A 20,167-nucleotide genomic window follows, 5' to 3' on the forward strand; every position below is an offset into this window, starting at 1 on the left:
CATGTCAGCAAGATCTGATGGTTTGGAAATATAAAGTGTGAGAAAGGGGGTGGGTGGGTATCGCATTCTGCAGCAGGTGGTACAGATAATACTGTAAAGAGCCAAGGCACCCTTCTAATGTAACGTTACTTAGAAACAACAACAGTATCCAGTGTACAGTAAGAGCAGTTGAGCTGTTGGCATGTGATAACTGATTTTGTAGACTGGAAAACTGGATGTCAAGCCTGGTGCACATCTGTAATCCCAGACTTGGAAGGCCAAGGCAGCAAGATCACCATGTTTGAGACTAGCGGTGCTCCGTAGCCCAATCACATCTAGAGACAAATTTAAAAAAAAAGAAAAAGAAAAATTGAGGGTCAAATGTATTATATAACATTTTACCTAGAGTCATGGAACTTGCAAAGAACTCAGGTTGAACATAGATTTGTTTATCTAGTTTTGATATCTTATGCCATACTGTCTTTGAAAGTAGGAATCATGCGGGAGGGAGGAGAAACAGTGGAAGATTTGAAAAGATAAGCATGATTTTTAATGGAGGTTAAGACAAAAGAAAGACTTGTAGATACTGGATTGAACAGGTTTTGCTGTTTGTTCGGATCTCATCAACTAGGCAAATTAAGTCACATGTACATGCTAGGCAACTTCTCATTTGTAGCTGAGAGCCGGCCCAGTGATAGCAGAAATACATAAGAGTTTGTGAGGGGCTTTATGCAAGGGGTGTATGTAGCTAGAGTTTTCCTGCCTTGCCCATAGTCAGGACAAATCTCTGTCACCCGCCAGTCCCACAGCCGCTCAGACCCAACCAAGTAAACACAGAGACTTATATTGCTTACAAATTGTATGGCCATGGCAGGCTTCTTGATAACTGTTCTTGTAGCTTAAATTAATCCATTTCCATAAATCTATACCTTGCCATGTGGCTCGTGGCTTACCGGCATCTTCACATACTGCTTGTATGGTGGTGGCTGGCAGTGACTCCCTCCGCCTTCCTGTTTTCTCTGTTCTTCTCTCTGTTAGTCCCTCCTATACTTCCTGCCTGGCCACTGGCCAATCAGTGTTTTATTTATTGACCAATCAGAGCAATTTGACATACAGACCATCCCACAGCAGGTGTAGCCGAATCAAAGAGGTAGCAGGCCTCATTTTTGTGCATAGGCAGTCCTATGATTGTATAGAGATGATTCAATTTAGTCCTAATGCAACATGAGAATTCCGGACTGTGTGCAGAAACACACCATTGGAGCCGGTACTCGGACAGGTTGATGTGGGCTGAAGGGGAGGAGAAACTTTTTGAAGAGCACGTATGCTCTATCTCATTTGTGGAAAGAAGTAAGTAAAGTTGGGAAAATAAGGTGAAAGAAAGAAAAAAATGTGAGAAGACTAACATGAGTATGTTTCTGAAGAGGACACGTGTACACTGAAAGGCTTATTCAGTTGTCTGGCTGGGATAACATATAACGTACCATTAGCATTCAGGAAGGCATTTTCATATTGGCTGCATAGGTCCAGACAGCTTTGAGCACTGTCTACATACTAATATAATTCCCACCACATCAGAATGGCCAGTGTTCAGAAATTATTTCACTTTAACTCCAGCCTCGCCGCAAAGCAGCAAATGGGGAGAAATTTATTCAAGCTGTGTGACTCTAAATTACTCTTGGCACAAAAGAAGTTTATATATTTGAGCTAAAAATAAGACATGCTTTGTGTAGAGTAGGCGGCCGCTTAGTAGATCGGCTCATCGGTTTTCACCATCAGGAGATTTTTCATTTCTAAAGCTCTGCAAGATTAGTGTTGTCAGATTTTGGAGTAGCCAACAAAAATCTAACTTTAACATTAGCAAAATGCTCTATTATTCTATTTATCTTATAAAGAAATAGGGTGAATATTATTACACTGTTTAAAAAAACAGTCACCCTCTTGAGGTTAAACTTAACATAAGTTTCTTTCTATAGGTTGTAATGTTAATAAATAAACCTATAATTTAAATAGTTCTGACTCCAATGTTCACGCTAATATCACTAGTACTTGTGAATTTATTTTATGAAATCAGAATACAGGTATTAGTATCAGCTCAGGCTATCAGTAAAACCTCTTGTTACTTTTCATATTCAAATACACATAATACTTTTTGCTACATAAATCCCGAGACTAGGAATATGTTGTGTTGGTTTACTGGTCACGTGGCTTAAACTTAATCTTTGGCTGTGAACAGCTAAGCAGAGGTGAATTTTAATTTGAAGTGTAGGATTTCCCTGGGTGTCTGTTTAAATCAAATGTTGACTCTTTCGGTCATTAGTCTAGGCCTTTTCCCTCTTTTATTATTTAGATTGTACATGGCAGCCAAAATTTCCTTTTAATCCCTTTGTGTTATGAAAAGATTTTATACCAATAGGCAATTTCTGTCTTTGTGGAAACTCATTTCCCTCTTGGACCCCGCCTCTTCTTAAGGAGCAGCTTTCCTGCATGTTCTTCCTATGAGTTTGAATTCACATTTAAGCCTTTGTTTGTTTTATTTGATAAGCCACGTGTGGGACCAATTAAAAGAAGTGGGAACCACTCCGTGTTGTCTGTCTGTTTATCCCTCTCTTCTTGTTGTCTGGGCCTGCTGGATGATTTGGATCATGAAAACTAGTTGAAGGCTTTGGGCCTGTCAAATTGGCCTCAGTGAAATATCTGTTCTGGATCAGCTTTGTGAAAGGCAAGCTTCTATTTCTTGTTGGTTTTCATACATGTTTATATAACCCTAGTTTTTCTTCAGCTTTTCATTTCAGCTCATATTTTAATTTGATCTGGAAGTAGTCTTGTTTAATTGAAAACCTTTTGAAGATTTTACAGATACCTACTTTGGGGTTGGTGAGATGGCTCAGCATGATAAAGGTGCTTGTCACCAAGCCTGGTGACCTGTGGTCAACCCCTAGAACCCATATAAACATAGAAGGACAGAACCAGCTCCTGCAGGTTGTCCTCTGACTTCTACACATGGATGTGTGTATACTTCCGCATATAGAGAGATGAATGAATGAATGAATGAATGAATGAAAGGATAGTCTGTTGTTTTTCAGTGGCCACATTTTAGATGAGGAGCTCTGTATCAGAAAAGGTTATGTATAGTCCTTTTCTTAGATGCAGAAGTACTTTGGCAAGCCACGGAATGGTATGTAAGGAATCCCCATTTCCCTATATCACAAGTGGTCATTTTGTATGGTTTATGTGGACATTCCATATGGTTCTGCTGTCTAAGAAGTTCCTCTTCTCCTTCTGCCTCCTTCTCACAGAGAGCAGGTTGACACCTGAAGCAGAATTGAAGACATGCATACATGCACATACAAGCACACCCATACATCCTCACACTCATGGGCTGCACACATGGAGACCTTGTAAGAGCATGCTTGGCAAATGGCTCTCCAGTCTGGAGTCTTAGCGATGAAGAAAAACTAACTCTTTCATAGATTTCTTATCTGGCTCTGGATTTCCAAGACTCTCCCATGTAAGACCACCTTGTATTTTCCCCTCTTCTTTTTCTCTCTGAGGCTCCATTTTCATAGGATACTTGGCCAGTCCCATTTCACTTCTTTTTCCAGGTAGCAGCAGCCTAGTGATGCGTTTAAAAGTCATCACACCCCATTCATGGGTGTGTGCTTGTGGGACTGTTTCTTTAATAGAATTCTTTCTCTTTTTTTTTTTTTTTTTTTTTCTTTTTTTTTTTTTCTTTTTTTCTAAAGGAACCACAGCAGGTATAGGGTGCTCCGATTCCACATTGCTTAAGTCTTTGTACTTTCTATTTTATTTTATTTTATTTTATTTTATTTTATTTTATTTTATTTTATTTTATTTTATTTTATGTGCATCAGTGTTTTGTCTGAATGCATGCCTGTGTAAAGGTGTTGAATCCCCTGGAACTGGAGTTACAGACAGTTGTGAGCTGCCATGTGGGTGCTGGGAATTGAACCCGGGACCTCTGGAAGAGCAGCCAGTGCTCTCAACCGCTGAACCACCTCTCCAGCCCCGAATTCTTTCTCTTGTTAGGGTGTCTAGACTCTCCAGTGGTAATCACTTTCTTCTAAAGTCCTCTAGTTAATGGTTTTTTCATCAGCTGTCACTCAAAAATATATTCCAGTGTTCCAGCTGTGTCCAGACTGTTCCAAATGTACTTGTACTCCGAGCCAATTTGATTTTGTATTCTGCTTTAACATTAGTTTAAGCCACGAGTAAATGCATTTTTCTTTCTTTTTCTCAGTTTTACAATATAGCTTCTTTAAAAGGCTGATGTTAAAAGAAGGGCTACTTAAAAGCCCTCTTTTCTCTGTGCATTGTAATTGATGCCTCTCTTGCCCCTTGTACATTTCTACACTGTTTTTGGAATCTGGTTGTATCTGTTACACACATCTTAATTAAGCTGAATCTTGGTCTTGGACCATTGATGTTCTGTCCTGGATTCCCAGGGGCGGCCTCTGCCACAGGGATTGCATGGCCAAGTGTGACGCCAAGCCTGGGAATGCACCTTAGAGTCTTGTATGAAACTACCAAGAAGCAGTTATGTAAAGAAAACCCCTATTCCGTTGATTAGTGAAAAAAAAATTTTTTTAGACACAGACTAGTACCCCACCTCCCTACCCCCAATCCCTCTGTCCATCATAGCATTTGATTATATTACTTGAGTTTGTATTCCAGGAAGCAGGGGCCAGGCCTATTAGGAGAATTTAGATTTTAGAACTATCCTTTAAAGATTATGCCAACTGGAAATTTAATTACCCTGTTTCTTATAGTTCAGTCCAGTTCAATGGTTAAAATATTAAATTGTGCAGGGTCAAGAAAGAGGTCCTTATATACGAGTATAGGATTGTTTCTAGATTTATAAATTGGGAAGATTTGGGCTTCTTAGTTGCTGTACATTCTTGGAATATTGCTCAAATTGCTTGACTTCCAAATTCTGGGTCTTGACATTAAAAGTCTCTATTTTTTTTTTATATTCAGCATTTGCTCCTCCTCTGATATTGAAGATCAGGATATTTTTTAGTTTTCATCATAATTTGTTGTTACTATCTATTATTTCACGATCAGAGAGCAAAATTCTTTCAGAAAACTTTGATGGTATTTTCAGCTGAAAAATCTTATTATAGTGTTTATGCTCGTGTTTCTCTTCTTTAAAACCATCTACCATGAAGCAAACCTATCACAGATACATCAAGTATATCTGAAGCTGATAATCCATTAGAAAATAGATATTTAAATATCCCAAAGCCTGGCATGGTGTCAAAAGAGCTGAGTGATATTCTAATACTGTTGCATTTTGATAATTTTGGGGGCTGTTATATATTATTAACCCTGAATATCTACTTGTCATGATGTTTGCTGTGAACCTGGCCCATTTGGTTTTCAGAGATATTTTAGGGAAGGTTTTCTTTGCATAGCCTCTGTGGTTAATGCATGGCTATTCCTTAAATAGTCCTGGCTGTTTGGTTCCATTACTTAGATAAACAAGGCTACTACTAGTAAATCTTTCTGACAACTTCTGTGAACGTTATTTTCCAAAAGTGTGAATAGATGTGCTATGTGAAAGAAAAAGAATTGGTAAAGTAAGTGGAGAGAAGCTAAATGATATATTTTGTTTCACTGGACATTCAGAGTCTGTTAGTTATATTAAAGGTTCTGAGGAACTTGAGTGGGGGCTTTAATGTTTCCCAAAGTTTTTGAATAAAATCTGTTTGTTATCATTACACTCTAAGACCCTCCTCCCTCTGGTAAGTTTTACTGTTGCTTTGTTGGGAGTTACAGCTAGTAGAGGTAACTTCCCAGCTAACAAGTTGACCTGGCCATGGCTGTCCAGGGTCTGCCCCTTCTAAAACTGTCACTGACCCTTTCACACTGCATCTCACTTCCTGCCTTCTGTTAGGGCCTGTGATGGCACAAGCAGCAGCATCCAGATACTTCTTTGATCCATTCGTACACGTATCCAGTATTGCCTGAGGATGGTCCAGGAGCGTCACAGTGCGGTGTGCCGTTGTAAGGACACCAGCAGTTTTAAATTAGACTGCCTGCTCTGAAGTGTATGTGCTGGGGCTGGACAGGAGGTGTAGTGAGAGAACCGTAGTAAAAAGGGTTCACGGGAGAGGGCAGCAGTGATGGCAAAGATCTAGATAAGACCCATGACCTTTTGCATGGTTTGATCATGAGAATCTTAACAAAGGGCTTGCCACTTAAGATGGCCTTTGAAGTAAGATCATTAAGGTAGAAACACGGGGCACTCTAAGTGGGGGCAAGTTATGACCTGTCAGAGGTACAAGGGTAGAAGACTGAGAGGCGTGTATGTGGGATTTTGGTTGATACCATCTACTAGGCTGGAGGAGAAGAGGAGGCATGAAATTTGAAACCATACTTTCTACCTGATGATTAATACCATGTGGCAAAAAGACCACAAAGTATGGAGAAAATAGCAAAGCATGATGGCCACCACAAATGCTGCCATCTTCTCTTCCTGCCCTTTTTTCTCCCCATTGTCCTCTCCACAGGGCATGACTCCCAGGCGCCACATTAGAATATAGAGCAATGCTTTAGCAGTCTTTGCAAGCCCAGAGTGGTGGCTCATACCTATAATCCCATTGCCTGGAAGACCAAGGCAGGAGGTTTGCCATGAATTTGAGCTATCCTTGTTGTCATGTGTTTTGGGGACAGCCTGGGCTAGTCTGAGCAGCCCCCCGCCCCTACTTCAAACACATAAGCTCCCCACTTTGCAAACACTGAGCCAATCCTAGTGGTTCCGAACCTTTGTAACCCAGGGATAGCTTAAATCACAGGCCATGGGCAACCATGGAGGAGACAAGCACGGACATCCCAATGGTATCTACGTTCCAGAAATGGTGACTATTGATTTAATGTTGAGAGGCTTACAAAAGTGCCCTACTGTAGCAGGAACATTTATTCCAGTGTCAAGAACCATTTGGGTGGCACTTTGTGCCGAGCAATGGCAATCTATAAGGAGGACACCTTTCCTATCTCTAGAAATGATACATCTACCCATTAATTATTACAGCATGCATATATGTTTATACATATATATTCTTGAATATAACCTGGTCAGTCCATAGAGTGTTACTTGTATATATGTTCTCAGGGTGACATTGAGATGCAGGGAGGACAGAAAACTTGCCAATTAATTTAAAGAGATCTAAGCTGTATCATGGTCAGCAGTGGTAGCAGAGGGATGAAGAGCACAGTCAGAGAGGACCCACTTTACTATCTGTGTACTAAGATCAAGATGATGTCATAGGCAGTTTACTGTGATACCGTATGTTCGGTCTGTCGGAAACATACAACTGAACTCATGTGATATCACGTGATATTTTAACATTGTATGTGTCGGGTAGGAAGGGGGAGTTTGAGAATTCTGAACCCAGGAGAATGTGTTTTATTATTTACCCATGCTAAGGGTGAATTTCTGCGACACACTTACACTGCTTTGGTCTGGATCTTACAGGAAGTCAGAACTTCGAATTAACAAAGCGTCACTGGCTGATTCTGGAGAGTATATGTGCAAAGTCATCAGCAAGTTAGGAAACGACAGCGCCTCTGCCAACATCACCATTGTCGACTCCAATGGTAAGACACTGGCTGACTGCTGCTTCTCAGTCCGTGAAAAGAGGGACCGAGATGTGTGATAGATCAACAGGTTAATCTTGTGAACAAGTAAAAAACATTGGAAAGGAAGCCGAGCATTATAGGCATCTTTTGTGTCCTCAGAAAAGGTCTTCATTCCATGTGATGATATAGACTGTATGTGTATATACATGCAGGTGCGTGCACACACACACACACACACACACACACACCCCTACCTGCTTAAGTTGGTTAGGAAGGGCAGTGAAGTCTTTGGTCCTATCAACCACAGAATACAGTTACATAGTTTTATATAATATATATATATATATTTATATATATGCACACACATATATATGTACAACAAGTGCACTTATATGTGTATACATACACATGAATGAATGCATCTGTTTTATTTATTTGCAAGTTTTGAAAAGTTTTAATGTTCCAGTGTGCATTTTTAAGTGATTACATCAAGCTAATAGGAAGTTAGATACATTGACTTTTCAGGGCTGTTAGTTTTGAAATTAGGAACACCTGAGAGGCAGTGTATTGCCTACTTTGTAAAGGCTTCAAGCTTCTGACTGAGCCTCCTGAGAGCTGTTCCAAGGAGGATTTGCTTAACAAATGCATGAGTCCAGATGGGACACAGGAAATACTACCTCCCAATTAACAACTTCCCTCGATTCTCTTAGGAAATCAGAAGGTGGGAACTGCTGGTGTGTGTCTGAAATAGCTCAGTTGCCCGACCTCTGAAGGTCATGTCTAGTAGCTGATGGTAGCCTAACAATGTTCTTCAGACCTTGGGACTGTTGGGTGCCATTTCAAAAACCTTATTGTGTCTATTGAGGCTTGAAATTATTGTAATTTTTTTTATAAACCCAATCCTGATTTCTCTGCTTCTTGGTAAAGGTGAGAAACTATCGATGGTAGGGAATGGTCTTTTGGAGTAATAAGGTAAAAATGCCAGATCAGTAAAGTTAGTTCCTTAAGAGATCAAGTTGATTTGTTGTTCTTGATCCTCATGTGACCCAATGTGGCAGGGAAAAGGGAGTGAAATAAAAAATGTGGAGCGGGCTCCGGAATATCCTGTTCTTCTCTGGACTTTCCAAGAAAGTTCCAGAGTGGCATAATCAAAGCCTATTACTTTTCACTTTAGGCATTTTGCTCTGTTGAGAATAAAGGAAAAATGATGAAAAGTAGTTTCAATTACTAGTTTTAGAAGCCCTGCTTATGATTCTTAAGATGCAAATGCCATTTAACATGTATATGGAGCAAGTACAATGTCACTTTCTTTAGTTTTTAATCAACACAGGTTAGGCAAAACGTTTTGCTATTATTACTTTATTCCACATGGAATTTTATAGAATTGTTGCACAGAACTCAAAATTTAAATATTAAGTAATTTCAATAGCCAACTCTTTCCTGTGGTTTAGGTCATGACTTTTGAAAACAAATGATTTTGTCTTTTTTTTTTTTTTTTGAGGACATCATGAGCTTTTTGGCATGTTTTGAAAGTTGGTCTCTTCATTGTATTTTAATGTCTCCTTATGGAAAATTGTGAATTATGATTATGACATTCAGGTCAGATTTTTGTAGCTATACGTACTATATGCTCCCAAATAAATAAAATTAGACTTAGTGTTATCACTGTTTATAGTATAATTATATTAGTTATTCCATGGCTTCTGGTTTATAGGATTAAGCAGAGGCAATTTATCGTTGTATTAGTCCTGGAAGAAAATCTATAGGGTCTTTTTATATTATTGTTATTTTAGAGGTAGCAAAAGCTTGATAATACTCATTTTCTCATTTCTCACATAAAAGAGCCATCTAATTAATTTTCAAGTTATGGTCTAGTGCTCAAATTTGAATATATAGTATTGGTAAATTTCATTTTGAGAAATTGAAAGTTAGAGGCATTTATGATGTTGAGCCTTTTTTAAACTTAACCTAACAAAAATAAAGTTCATGGAATTTTTTAAGTAAATTCTTTTGTAATTTTTTTTGCTTGTTTGCTTTTCTGATAGTGTCTGTAGCCCAGGTTAGCCCTTGGACTTCCTACACTGTAGAGGATGATATTTCCTTGTAATCCACTTGCCTCTGCCTCTGGAGTATAAGCTTTTTTTCACCAAAGAAAAGAAATATGATTCCTAGAATGGGAAATAAACCATTTTAGAACCAGAAAAGTACTAGATAGCAAAAGGTGACATAGACCCGCTTTTACTTCCTAGTACACAATGACTCACTCTATATCTGAATGTGTATGTGTGTGCACAGATAGTTAAGGCAGAATCATTTACTTGTGAAGAACAGGGAGGAGTGTCAGACATAGAGAGGGAGCCTGGGGGAAGAGCTTGACCTTGGGGAGATGGACTTGTATGCTGGCATCTCAAAGAGTTGAAACAATGGGATCGTGTGTGGCTGTTTTCCAGCTCTTCTACCTTCATCTGGTTTTAAACTTAGAAAACAACAACCCACTATTTCCTGATGCCTCTCTCGTCATGCTTTTGTCTTTGCTTCTTTGTAATTCCTGACTAACTGGTTTATGCTCCTTCCTCCCATATTGATAGAGTACTCTCCAGGGCTCTCTTTAAGATACTCTTTGAGGATGCCACACCATGCTGTAAGACCCAGAGAATTTACAACGGATTTATCCCTGGTCATATATCCTGTCCCGCTGCGTAACCAGTGGAGGGGAAGCCCCACCCACATGTGGCTACGTAGATCTATTTAATAGCGCCTAGATATAAATGAAATAATACAGTTTTAAGAAATTCCTTGTGCTTGTTTTTATTTGCCTCAGTGTAATAGTGAGCATATTGCCAAAATATTTAAGCACTTAGAAAAGAACACATACGTAGTCGCTCATTTATTAAGGTACATTTGAAGAATTTATCTCTTGTCTTTTTGATGCCTTTCTACTTCTTTGTGGAATTGGAAAAAAGAATTTGCATGTGTAAACATGTGTAAACCTATGCAACCTGCTGGTGTCTAATGTTGATTTTCATAGAAACATTATGGCAGGTCGTAATCTTCTTGTGGTGAATTACAGAATGCATATCGGCAGGGGAAAAGGCCACACATATTTTCTCTCAGCCCATACACTCCGGGCTCATTTTTATCTAGTTATTTGGCTTGGTCTTTCTCTAAGAAATCCTAACTTCACAATTAATTCTTAGCTAACAAGCTCTAGGAAAACACTTGGATCTTAAAATAAAGGGACAAAGAAGAGAACTACAGACATAATTGGTTTTCCATATTAATTAAGTAATGCTATCTTTTCAAAGGTTACTCTCGGAGAATAGACAACTACTCAATCATATCTTGCGTTCTCTCTTCTAATCAGGAGAAAAATTGTATAAGACTCAAGCTCCCATAGGAATAATTGGGCTCATTATTATTGCTGTTTTATATGAGAAACAGAAAAAAATATTTTTAATAAAGTTTGAATAGATTATCAGTTAAAATTTTGGCTCATGTGGGTCATGGGCTTAGTTAGTCCTTACTTCTCCCAAACATAGTGTTGTGGGAAATATATTAGTGAACAGCTTGTGGAGTCACACTGAGAAGAATGTCAAGTAGGTTTTATTTATTTTTATTTATGTATTTATTATTTTGAGGCAGAGTTCCACTGTGCAACCCTGGCTGGCCTACCTAGAACTTGCTATATAGACCAGATGGGCCTGGAACTCAGGGAGAACTGCTTGCTTCTGCTTCCTGACTAATTGTTGGGGTTAAAGGCATATACCATCAAATCTGGAATCAAATAGATTTTAAAATTTGCTTGTCATTCTCCATGTATATTATATTATGTAGAGTGCTCATAAAAGCTAATACACATTAGTAATATGATTAGAATATGACAGATCATGCATTTATTAATTTGAAAACTTCTTAGCTGCTTATATACTCATTAAGAACACTAAAAATTCAGATATTCAAAGATGTTCCTGAGTTCATGTTTTACCATTGTTAGTAAATAAGTGCATCTACTTTTAAAATCATTTTTAACCATAATTTTTGTATACATAGTAGAGACTTAGAAGTTTAGGTGAAATAAAGAATTATGTAATGCATGTTAAATCTGCACAGACATCACACATGTGTGTGTTTCCTGAATATTTATGTTCATTACAAAGTCTCAAACAAGTCTTACATTCATATTCATTAGAAAAATTATTTTCCCAGAGACATTTATCAACCATTGCAACTTGAGACTGGATTCAGGTTTTTCAACCATGAACAATATAACAGTGTTATGTTTTCATGCCTCCTGAGTGTGAGTTGGTCAGCAGTGCTCAATTCCTGTTGATTCTAAAGCCTCACTATTCACACCATCGAGGAGACATTTGTAAATGGAATATGCCCACTTACTATGCTAAAGTACATTGCTTAGCTGCCAATCAAGGAGGCTGTAAGACTTAAATTTTTTAAATATGTAAGTGGAATGTAAAATTTCAATCACACTAAAAACAAACAGGATTTTTGTTTTAAATCCTTGAACCCTACACACAGGGGAAAAAAAAAACTTTCTATGTAGTATTGATCAAAAAGATTAACATTTCTTAATAGCAAAGATCTTGTTAAAGTATCTACTGTTTTTTAAATATATTTGTGAAACTCTGAGCTTATATTTCCTCAATATTAATTCAGGAACTATTTTTACTGAAACCACAGTCATTAAGGAGATTTTAACGATCTTCAGGATAAATATCTAATTTAGGAAGGGTGTTATTTTCCGGAGCCTCCATGTAGAGTCATAACTGCTGCAACCGTTTGTTACTGTGAACATTTGTCTAATGCAGCATTCAATCACAAAAGGAAGTTATGGTTAACCTGTCCTCCATGCTGAGGTCTTTTTTAATCTTCTTGGAAGGTCACAGTAGACAATCACTTGGCTGGCCAAAAATAAATGTGAAGAAAAATTTGATATTGGGTTGAGCTTGGGCCTTTGTCCAATCCTTGTCAGGCAAAAATGTGGTGGTCAAGTCATTGATGCATTCTGAAGGGCAGAATGAGGAGGCATTTTTCAATGTGGGTGCAAAGTTTGAAAGCATTGCATTAAAAGGGTGTCAGGCATGTCTACAGAAGAACAACTATTGTGAATCTTGGATTAAAAAAGAAGTTTCCTCAGATTACATGTTTCCAAAGAAGAGCAATTTTATTTTGTTTTCTATAGCCTAACTCAATAAAGCTACTTGTTGCTACTTTAGGAACAGGTGTCACCACTGGTCTAGCTGAGGACATCCTCTCTACTGCCCCCTGCATGAAAAAGTTCCAAGGAAGTTATACACTGTCATATTCAAATCCCTTTTACTTTGTTCCATTTCTAGTGAGCATAAGAAATTGTGTAGGAAACTTAGATGTCATGAAAACAGTCTTACTCTGCGAATGATTGATCTTAGAACCCTTGATGAAGGAAGATTGGTCACGTCACCCACCCTTACTTTGCACTAAGAAGTTAACATCTGGGCATTAGGAAAGACACATCTGCTCTATGATACTTGACCGTCTCTCCTGAATGTCACGTGACTTTTTCTTCCTGTCTAGTTCCTCAAATTCTTTGTTCCTAAAGAAATTCAAAAGTTGAAGGAATATTATCACTTCAGTCATTTCTTCTTCCTTGCTAGGCTGGTCTCATCATAGTGGTATCTGTGTTTAAAAATGATTACATTGGTAAAAAGCATATCTGACTCTATCATTAACCAGCTTTTAGACACAAAGTGATAGTGTATATGACTTTCTAGAAACTTTGGGCAGATGTAGTAATTTTTGTATGTTAGCTGACATCACATGAGACTCAGCTTATCTTTGTCCTGGTTAGGGAAGGTGAGAATATACAGCAGTTGATAACTTATACACAGTCAAGGTTGAATGATTCCATCGTTTTATCTTTTGCATCATCCTAGGATCATGAAACTGCCTTTTAAAAATATTAGAATCTAACTAACTAAAACCAGTCCTAGGATTAAATACTGAGCTATTTAGACAGTGTAACCCCCCCCAACACACACACACACACACACACACACACACTTTATTATATCCTTAGAGCTTTAAGAAAGCAATTTTAGATTCTTAAATAAGTCTCATAATTCTCAGAATAATGATGTTCCCTACTATGCAAGTTTATCCTTTGTTCCTTCAGTGAACTACCTGCTCATGTATTTCCTGTCTAGCATAGCCAACATGTATCAGATGATAATGTTCCCATCTTAACTCTGGCAATTTGAAGAGTTCCACACCAGAACTTGATGTGGTTTGCCAATCCCAACAGCAAACATTGCTTGCTTTCATTTTTGAACAAAACAGTAATTTTCCAAACTCTTCAGTGTTAGAAATTGCCTCGTTTGGTATGACAATGGCTTTGACGCTCTTAATTCCCCATTTCTTTTTCCTTTCCAAGAAACCCACTGTCTGTTTCTCTAGTGCTTTCTTCCTCATTCACCCCAGGGGGAGCAAACGGTTCCTCATAATTACTTAGCGTAATTCATCTCCTGCTCTTCCCCCACAAAAGAAGAACTATTTATTTGGACCGTCTTCACCCAGTGCTCCTTCCTCACACTCATTTGCAGTTTGGAAGGCAGGCAATGGCCCTAGATCTCAGCTTCCCGCTGTATACCGTAATCGCCTGTCACGTTTTCTTTTTTGCAGAGTTCATCACTGGCATGCCAGCCTCAACTGAAAGAGCATATGTGTCCTCAGGTAAGGAAAAGAGCCTGGCAAGTTTTACTAACCAGTGTGCGAGGCTTAACTGCTGGCTGCTCTTCATACTAATCAGCACTCCCTTTGCATCCAAATTTCAGCTGTTCCCGTGTTCTGGTCCAGTGTTTTGTTTTGTTTTTCTTTTTCTCAATTTCCTTCTGCCTTTTTGAATTTTACTTAAGGCGGGATGTTTCTTTGCTGTATGTCTGAATGGTGGCTCAGAATACCAATAGGAGAGAAAGAGATCATATCTACATGCTATTTAGTGATAGCAGACAAGTAGAAGAGAAACCTTAGGGGTGCAAGATCAGATTTTCTGTCTTCAGGCATGCTTCTCTTGGTCACTTGGGCAACCCATTGGAATGAGACTATATTACCTAGACAGTGGACCCAGCATCTGATGACCGACCTCTGGGATGCTACTGGCAAGTTATGGTTCACTAAATTTGAGACAACAACAACAAATACATTGACTTTTCAAAAATGTTATTATAATGTTCCATTTCTTTTCATTTTTGCCTGCAATATTTACTGGTGGTAGTTACACGCTGAGAAGACACAAGCTAATTATCTCCCATCTCTGCAAATCCATATGTAACCAGAATTCACTGGCTTGTCTATTAGTTATGGAATGACTTCGTTGGCTGTGTTTTTAATAGTTTTTGAGGTAGAAATTTGCTATGTGGCTCAGCCCAGCATCTCTCTTGGGATCTTCTTGCTGTTTCCCTAAAACTAGGGTTACAGCCATACACCACCATGTCCAGCTATTTAGTTTTTTTAAGATTATAAATAATTACATCGTTTCTTTCTCTCCCCCTCCACTCCCTCTAAACCCTCTCATATCCCCCTCCTTGCTCTCTTTCAAATGCATGGCCTCTTTTTTTTTCATTAATCATTGATGTATGTATTCCTAAATATAACCTGCTCAGTCTGCATAATGTAATTTGTATGTATATTTTCAGGGATGACAATTTGGTATTGGATAATCAATTGGTGTGCTCTTCCCTGCGCAAGACTATTTCTTCCCCTCTCAGCATTCCTTAGCTGCCTGCCGTTCTTTGTGTAGGATTGAGGTCTTGTTGGCTTTTCCAGGTCCACTTTAGCATGTCTCTGGTTGTCCTTGTTCAGCTCATGTTTATAGGCAGTCATGTTGATGAGACATCACAGGTGTAGTTTCTGAGCCTCTGGCTCTTACAAGCTTTCCACCCCCTCTTTTGTAATTTTCCCTGAGCTTTAGGTGTGGAAGTGTTTTGTAGATGCATCCACTGGGACTGAGTGTCTCAATTCTGCATTTTCATTGGTTGTGTTTTTCTGTAATGGTCTCCCCTCTATTCCAGTGAGAAATTTCCTTGATGAGTGAGAGAAGTACACTTAACTTTATTTGCTATGATTTTTATGGTTAAGAGAACCTTAGGAAATTCAAGAATTAGTATTTATTTAGTAGTAAACTTGTGGACAGTTGAGATCGAAAATTCATTTCCTTTTTGTAATTTCTTTTATTTTGTGGATGTAATATAACTACATAAATTTCCCCTTTCCCCTCCAAAGTCTCCGATACACCCTTCCTTTCTCTCTTTCAAATTCATGCTCTCTCTCTCTCTCTCTCTCTCTCTCTCTCTCTCTCTCTCTCTCTCTCTGGGTTATAGTGATAACTTGCTTTGGTCTCATTCCCTTCAATCTATCAAGATTGTAACCCATTTGCCAGTTTTAACAAAATCACAAGACAAGTCATTATCTTCCCCCATTTTACAGAAGAAGAAAGCTAAGGTGCTAGGTATCTTCTGTCGTGTGTCTCAGGAAGGAGAAGAGAGAAGGGCAGGTTCCTGGGCCCCGGTGCTGTTTGCACAGCTCCCTGCCCTGTTCCCAGTTGGCATAGGTGGCATTTCTCACCTTGACCTTGACCATACCTTTTGAGAGCTATAGTAGTCCAGAGATCCCTACACAGCCTTCTTTTATGTTTCCTGTAGTAGTTCCTCTTTTCTTCAGAACCACTGTTCAGAATCTGAGAGAAGCATGAGTCGGCGATGGGACAGGAAGGGGTGGGGGATAAAGAATTAAGTAAATTCCTTTACCTTTCATTCAGATATTTATGCGATGTAAGGACTTCATTTTCAAGACCAGTAGATACGGTTAGGGAACTGGGCTTTTAAAGTTCTATGATGCTTCTCTAGGGAGGTTAGATTGTCTTTAGTATTTCCTGAAATGTGACCTGAATATGATATTCTAGCTGTTGAATTTCAACTTTCTTCAATACTAAGTTGTTTTTTTTTTCCTTTCTGATTTCCTACTATTAAAAATCTTAAGGTCTCATTTTTTTTTCTCCCTACATTCCTTATGCTCTGTCAATACTAAAATGCTGTTTTTTTTTTTTCTTCCTCCATTCTTGCTACCTAAGCAAATCTTGTACATCCCTAACTTGTCTTGCTTGTTCAGCATGTTCTCTTGGCGCCTTGTGTGACTGCTGCAGTGGGACTTGCATGGACTTGGTTTGGCACTGTTGTTGGTCAGGATGTTTATGCTGATCCAGATTGCCTGAAAATATTTTCACTCTTGATAATCGAATGTGGGAAAGTTGGCCATTCGGTTGCAGTGGTCTTCTCTTCGACTCCAACCCTATACCTAAGGAATGATCTATTTCACTTGTAGTGTGGGCTTGCTAAGAATAACATTTCCTCAAAGCTCATATCCAATCTGGCCTGGGGATGCCTTTCCAGATGTGCTTTCTCCTCTCCTGTCTCTTTGAGAAGTCTTCAGAGCAGAGGCGTCTCTCTGCAATCTATGCATAGTGTGTACATCTTCCTGTTTTAAAAATGCTTCTGTATGGCTCGTGCACTGCTTTTTAGCACAGCTTGTCAAGGCAATTCCAGAGCCTGGCTACTTTCTAATTTTCAAGTGCCCCGACTCAATAAAGCTTCACTCCATTCTTATGTTTTATAGAGTCTCCTATTAGAATATCAGTATCAACAGAAGGCGCAAATACTTCTTCGTGTAAGTATACATACTTCGATTCACCGGTTTTTAACCCAAGGTAATAGCTTCTCCCAATGAGCACATTGACGTATGCCCTCAGCCTTTATTGAGGCGTGGTGTGCTGAGGCTGGACAGAATGAGACTTATATTTGGAGTAGAAATGGTTTCCTACTGTGCTTCAGATTAACTAGAGACCTTCTCCCTGCCAAATATACATAAGAGTGTACTATGACACCACATGTGTGTTAGTTTTAGGATAATCTGGTTCCCTTGAATGTTGGAAAATAATTGCATAGCATCTGAGGCCTAGCTTGGGGTAGGTGTTTGTGGGTTTATTTTCAGCTTGTGTTGACACCTTCAGCAACTGCCAAAGGCACCATACCCAGCTGTTTGGGACTTTTATTCCAAAGTTCCTCAATTTCTTATTACCGTCTGCTGTGACAGAGTGAGGAAACTATATATAGATGCCCTTAATTCAAATTTGATAGCTAGTGGGTAATTATGAAAACGTTTGAAGGCACGTTCCTAGGCAAGATCCCAGATGAGTTTCGCCTGTTTAATGTGAAATGTGCTTTGTGCTGGCGGGCTCCCTCCACTGCTAGATTGATTGGTGCTGTGTGTGACGTCGAGGGAGCCTAAAAAATTAGCAAGGATTAGTAAAACTAGCTTCTGATATTTATTAATGGAAAGCATTGAATTAAATTTTGATATAAAAAAGCAGGTGTATTAAATATTGACAATGAAACTTAGAGCTATTCTTTCTTCTCCTTAATTTAGGTCTTAATATAAAGCATTTCTTTGATAAGCTCTTCAATAAATACATGTCCATGTTCCTCTCCCAGTCTACAGAATGTGCTAGAGAGACAGTATCTTTCTTACTTAGCAGTAGGGGAAGAAACCCAAAGGCAATTGCCACTTGTTATAATTTACCTTGTTTCATCAGTCTGGTTTCATAGACGGCATTTGGTAGTAAAGCTTTTCCCTGCAGGCTAGCAGGTCAAAAGCTGCAACTATATAGTATGAAACATGTTATTTCCTAGGCATGCAGCTCCACTGTAGGGTGAATGCTTGGTGTGGGTGGATAGCTAGGTTTCATCCCAGCACCCAAAACAAACAAAATGAATAATAATAATAATAATAATAATAATAATAATAATAATAATAATAAAGCTATCATTGCTCAAGTTAATGTTTTACTTACACAGAGCAGCATTTAACAAGCTTGAAAGCAGGGGTCTAAGACTATCAAACAGGAAATGAAATTCTAGGAGAGCTAACAGACTTCCTCAGGCCCCTCGTTACATATTCAAATGGTAATTTCTGCTGGCATGCTTGCAATATTGGTTATTTAGTTCCACTTATGGAAACATTAGGACAAATGTGTGGAATTTACAAAACTAACAGTAAGGAGTCATATTAAGCATCGCTTTAAAAAATAGTACGAAAAAGAAAATACTAGATTTTTCTCATTGCCACATTTTTCTGAGAACGATTTCTCCTCATATGATTCATTTGGATGATACCATTGAAACTCTTGGAACTGGAAGCCTTCCTGCTGCCATGGACAGTGTGGTGGATGTGGTCCTTAAGCACTTGTAAGCACTTCTGGAAGGGAAGAATGACTTCTACTTTGGTTGTCCAGGAATTCAGGGAACTGAAATAAATCTCCCAGCTTACATGTCTGCTCATTACCGTGCTGTGGAGAGAGAAGTAAGTTTGGAATCTGGCTCCGTTTCCTTCACTCTCAGCAGAGTTACTTCCCAGTGTTTGGCGATGGTTTCGGAGGGAGAAAGGCTGTACTGCTGCATCATTTTACTACATTACTTTCTGTCCTTGGTAGGTCATTATTATCGAACTAATTAGTTAATGCCCCTTTAAGCTCATGAAAATATGCTCTATAATTTGAAGATATAAACCAGGTGCAGGATTCTAGGCCTACTTGGAAAGAGTACTTGGAGTGAAGGAGGGGCGTAGGACTCATTTCAAGGCAGCATTAATGAACTGGATTTAAAAACTCAAAATGTATTTTTTTTATAATGAAGAATCTATGGAAAAGTTCACATCAAAAATAATCAAGCCTGGAGAATACAGTCCCCATCTCCCCATCCCACCTCTTTCTTTTCAGCCTTCAGGGAGACATTAGGACATCCCTGAGTCTGAAAAGTGAACTTGGCTTTCAAACGAAATCATGCCTGTGTGGACTCCACTTTTGAACGGTTGACACTGATATTTTCTAAGGTAAACTCTGGGAAGGCTTTCTTGAGGATGTGGACCTAGCAAGCATTTTGTATATTGGGACGGTTCCATGTGATCTGCGGGGTTAGTATCAAGAGGAAAAGGCAGCTTAGTTCCCTTTCATCCAGTTCTGTCTACGCAAATAGACACTCTTGCAGAAAAGGGATACACTAGGGCTGTTGTTGTGTACGTGTGTGGGTGCTTTTGTGTGGGAGTGGGTGGGTGCCCATGTCTGTATGTGTGGGTGCATATGGATTTGAGTTATCTTCTTTAGGAGTTATCTACCTTGATTTCTGAGATGGGGTCTTTTCCTGGCCCGAAGTTTACCAGGTAGGTCAGGGTAGCTGGGCAGGGAACCCAGAGATCCACGTGTCTCTCCCTCCACTGTTGTGTGATTAGGCATATACCACCACACCCAGATTAACTTAGGATCCTCGTATTTGCATTGCACACGCTCTGTTGGCTGAACTCTCTCCCCAGCCCAAGTTAGTTTATATTTTTGCCCCTACTCAGAACCTGCCTGGGTTGCTGTCTGTTGGTTCCCTGGATACTGCCTATTCTAGATGCCTTCTCTGACTACCCCAGACTCACAGGGGTCCTTGTTGCTTCTCTAATTCAGAGTGGATTAGAGACACGAAGAAGTAGCAGCTTAGAGCTG

General features: G+C 39.1%; 1 protein-coding gene across 8 annotated transcripts in view; it reads left to right on the forward strand.

The window, feature by feature from the left end:
• Nrg1 (neuregulin 1) overlaps window positions 1-20,167 on the forward strand; it is a 200,576-nt gene that overhangs the window by 43,429 nt on the left and 136,980 nt on the right. For 6 of the 8 annotated variants that reach the window (XM_015992783.3, XM_015992775.3, XM_076553546.1 and 3 more), the window contains exons 3-5: window positions 7,478-7,599; window positions 14,254-14,304; window positions 17,242-17,292. In XM_015992783.3, coding sequence (XP_015848269.1) covers window positions 7,478-7,599; window positions 14,254-14,304; window positions 17,242-17,292 — 224 coding nt within the window. The remainder of the gene's footprint in view (window positions 1-7,477; window positions 7,600-14,253; window positions 14,305-17,241; window positions 17,293-20,167) is intronic. The other 2 variants (XM_042262915.2, XM_015992777.3) reach the window with 1 other exon arrangement.

This window comes from Peromyscus maniculatus, chromosome 17 (assembly GCF_049852395.1).
Source record: "Peromyscus maniculatus bairdii isolate BWxNUB_F1_BW_parent chromosome 17, HU_Pman_BW_mat_3.1, whole genome shotgun sequence".
Classification (NCBI taxonomy): domain Eukaryota; kingdom Metazoa; phylum Chordata; class Mammalia; order Rodentia; family Cricetidae; genus Peromyscus; species Peromyscus maniculatus.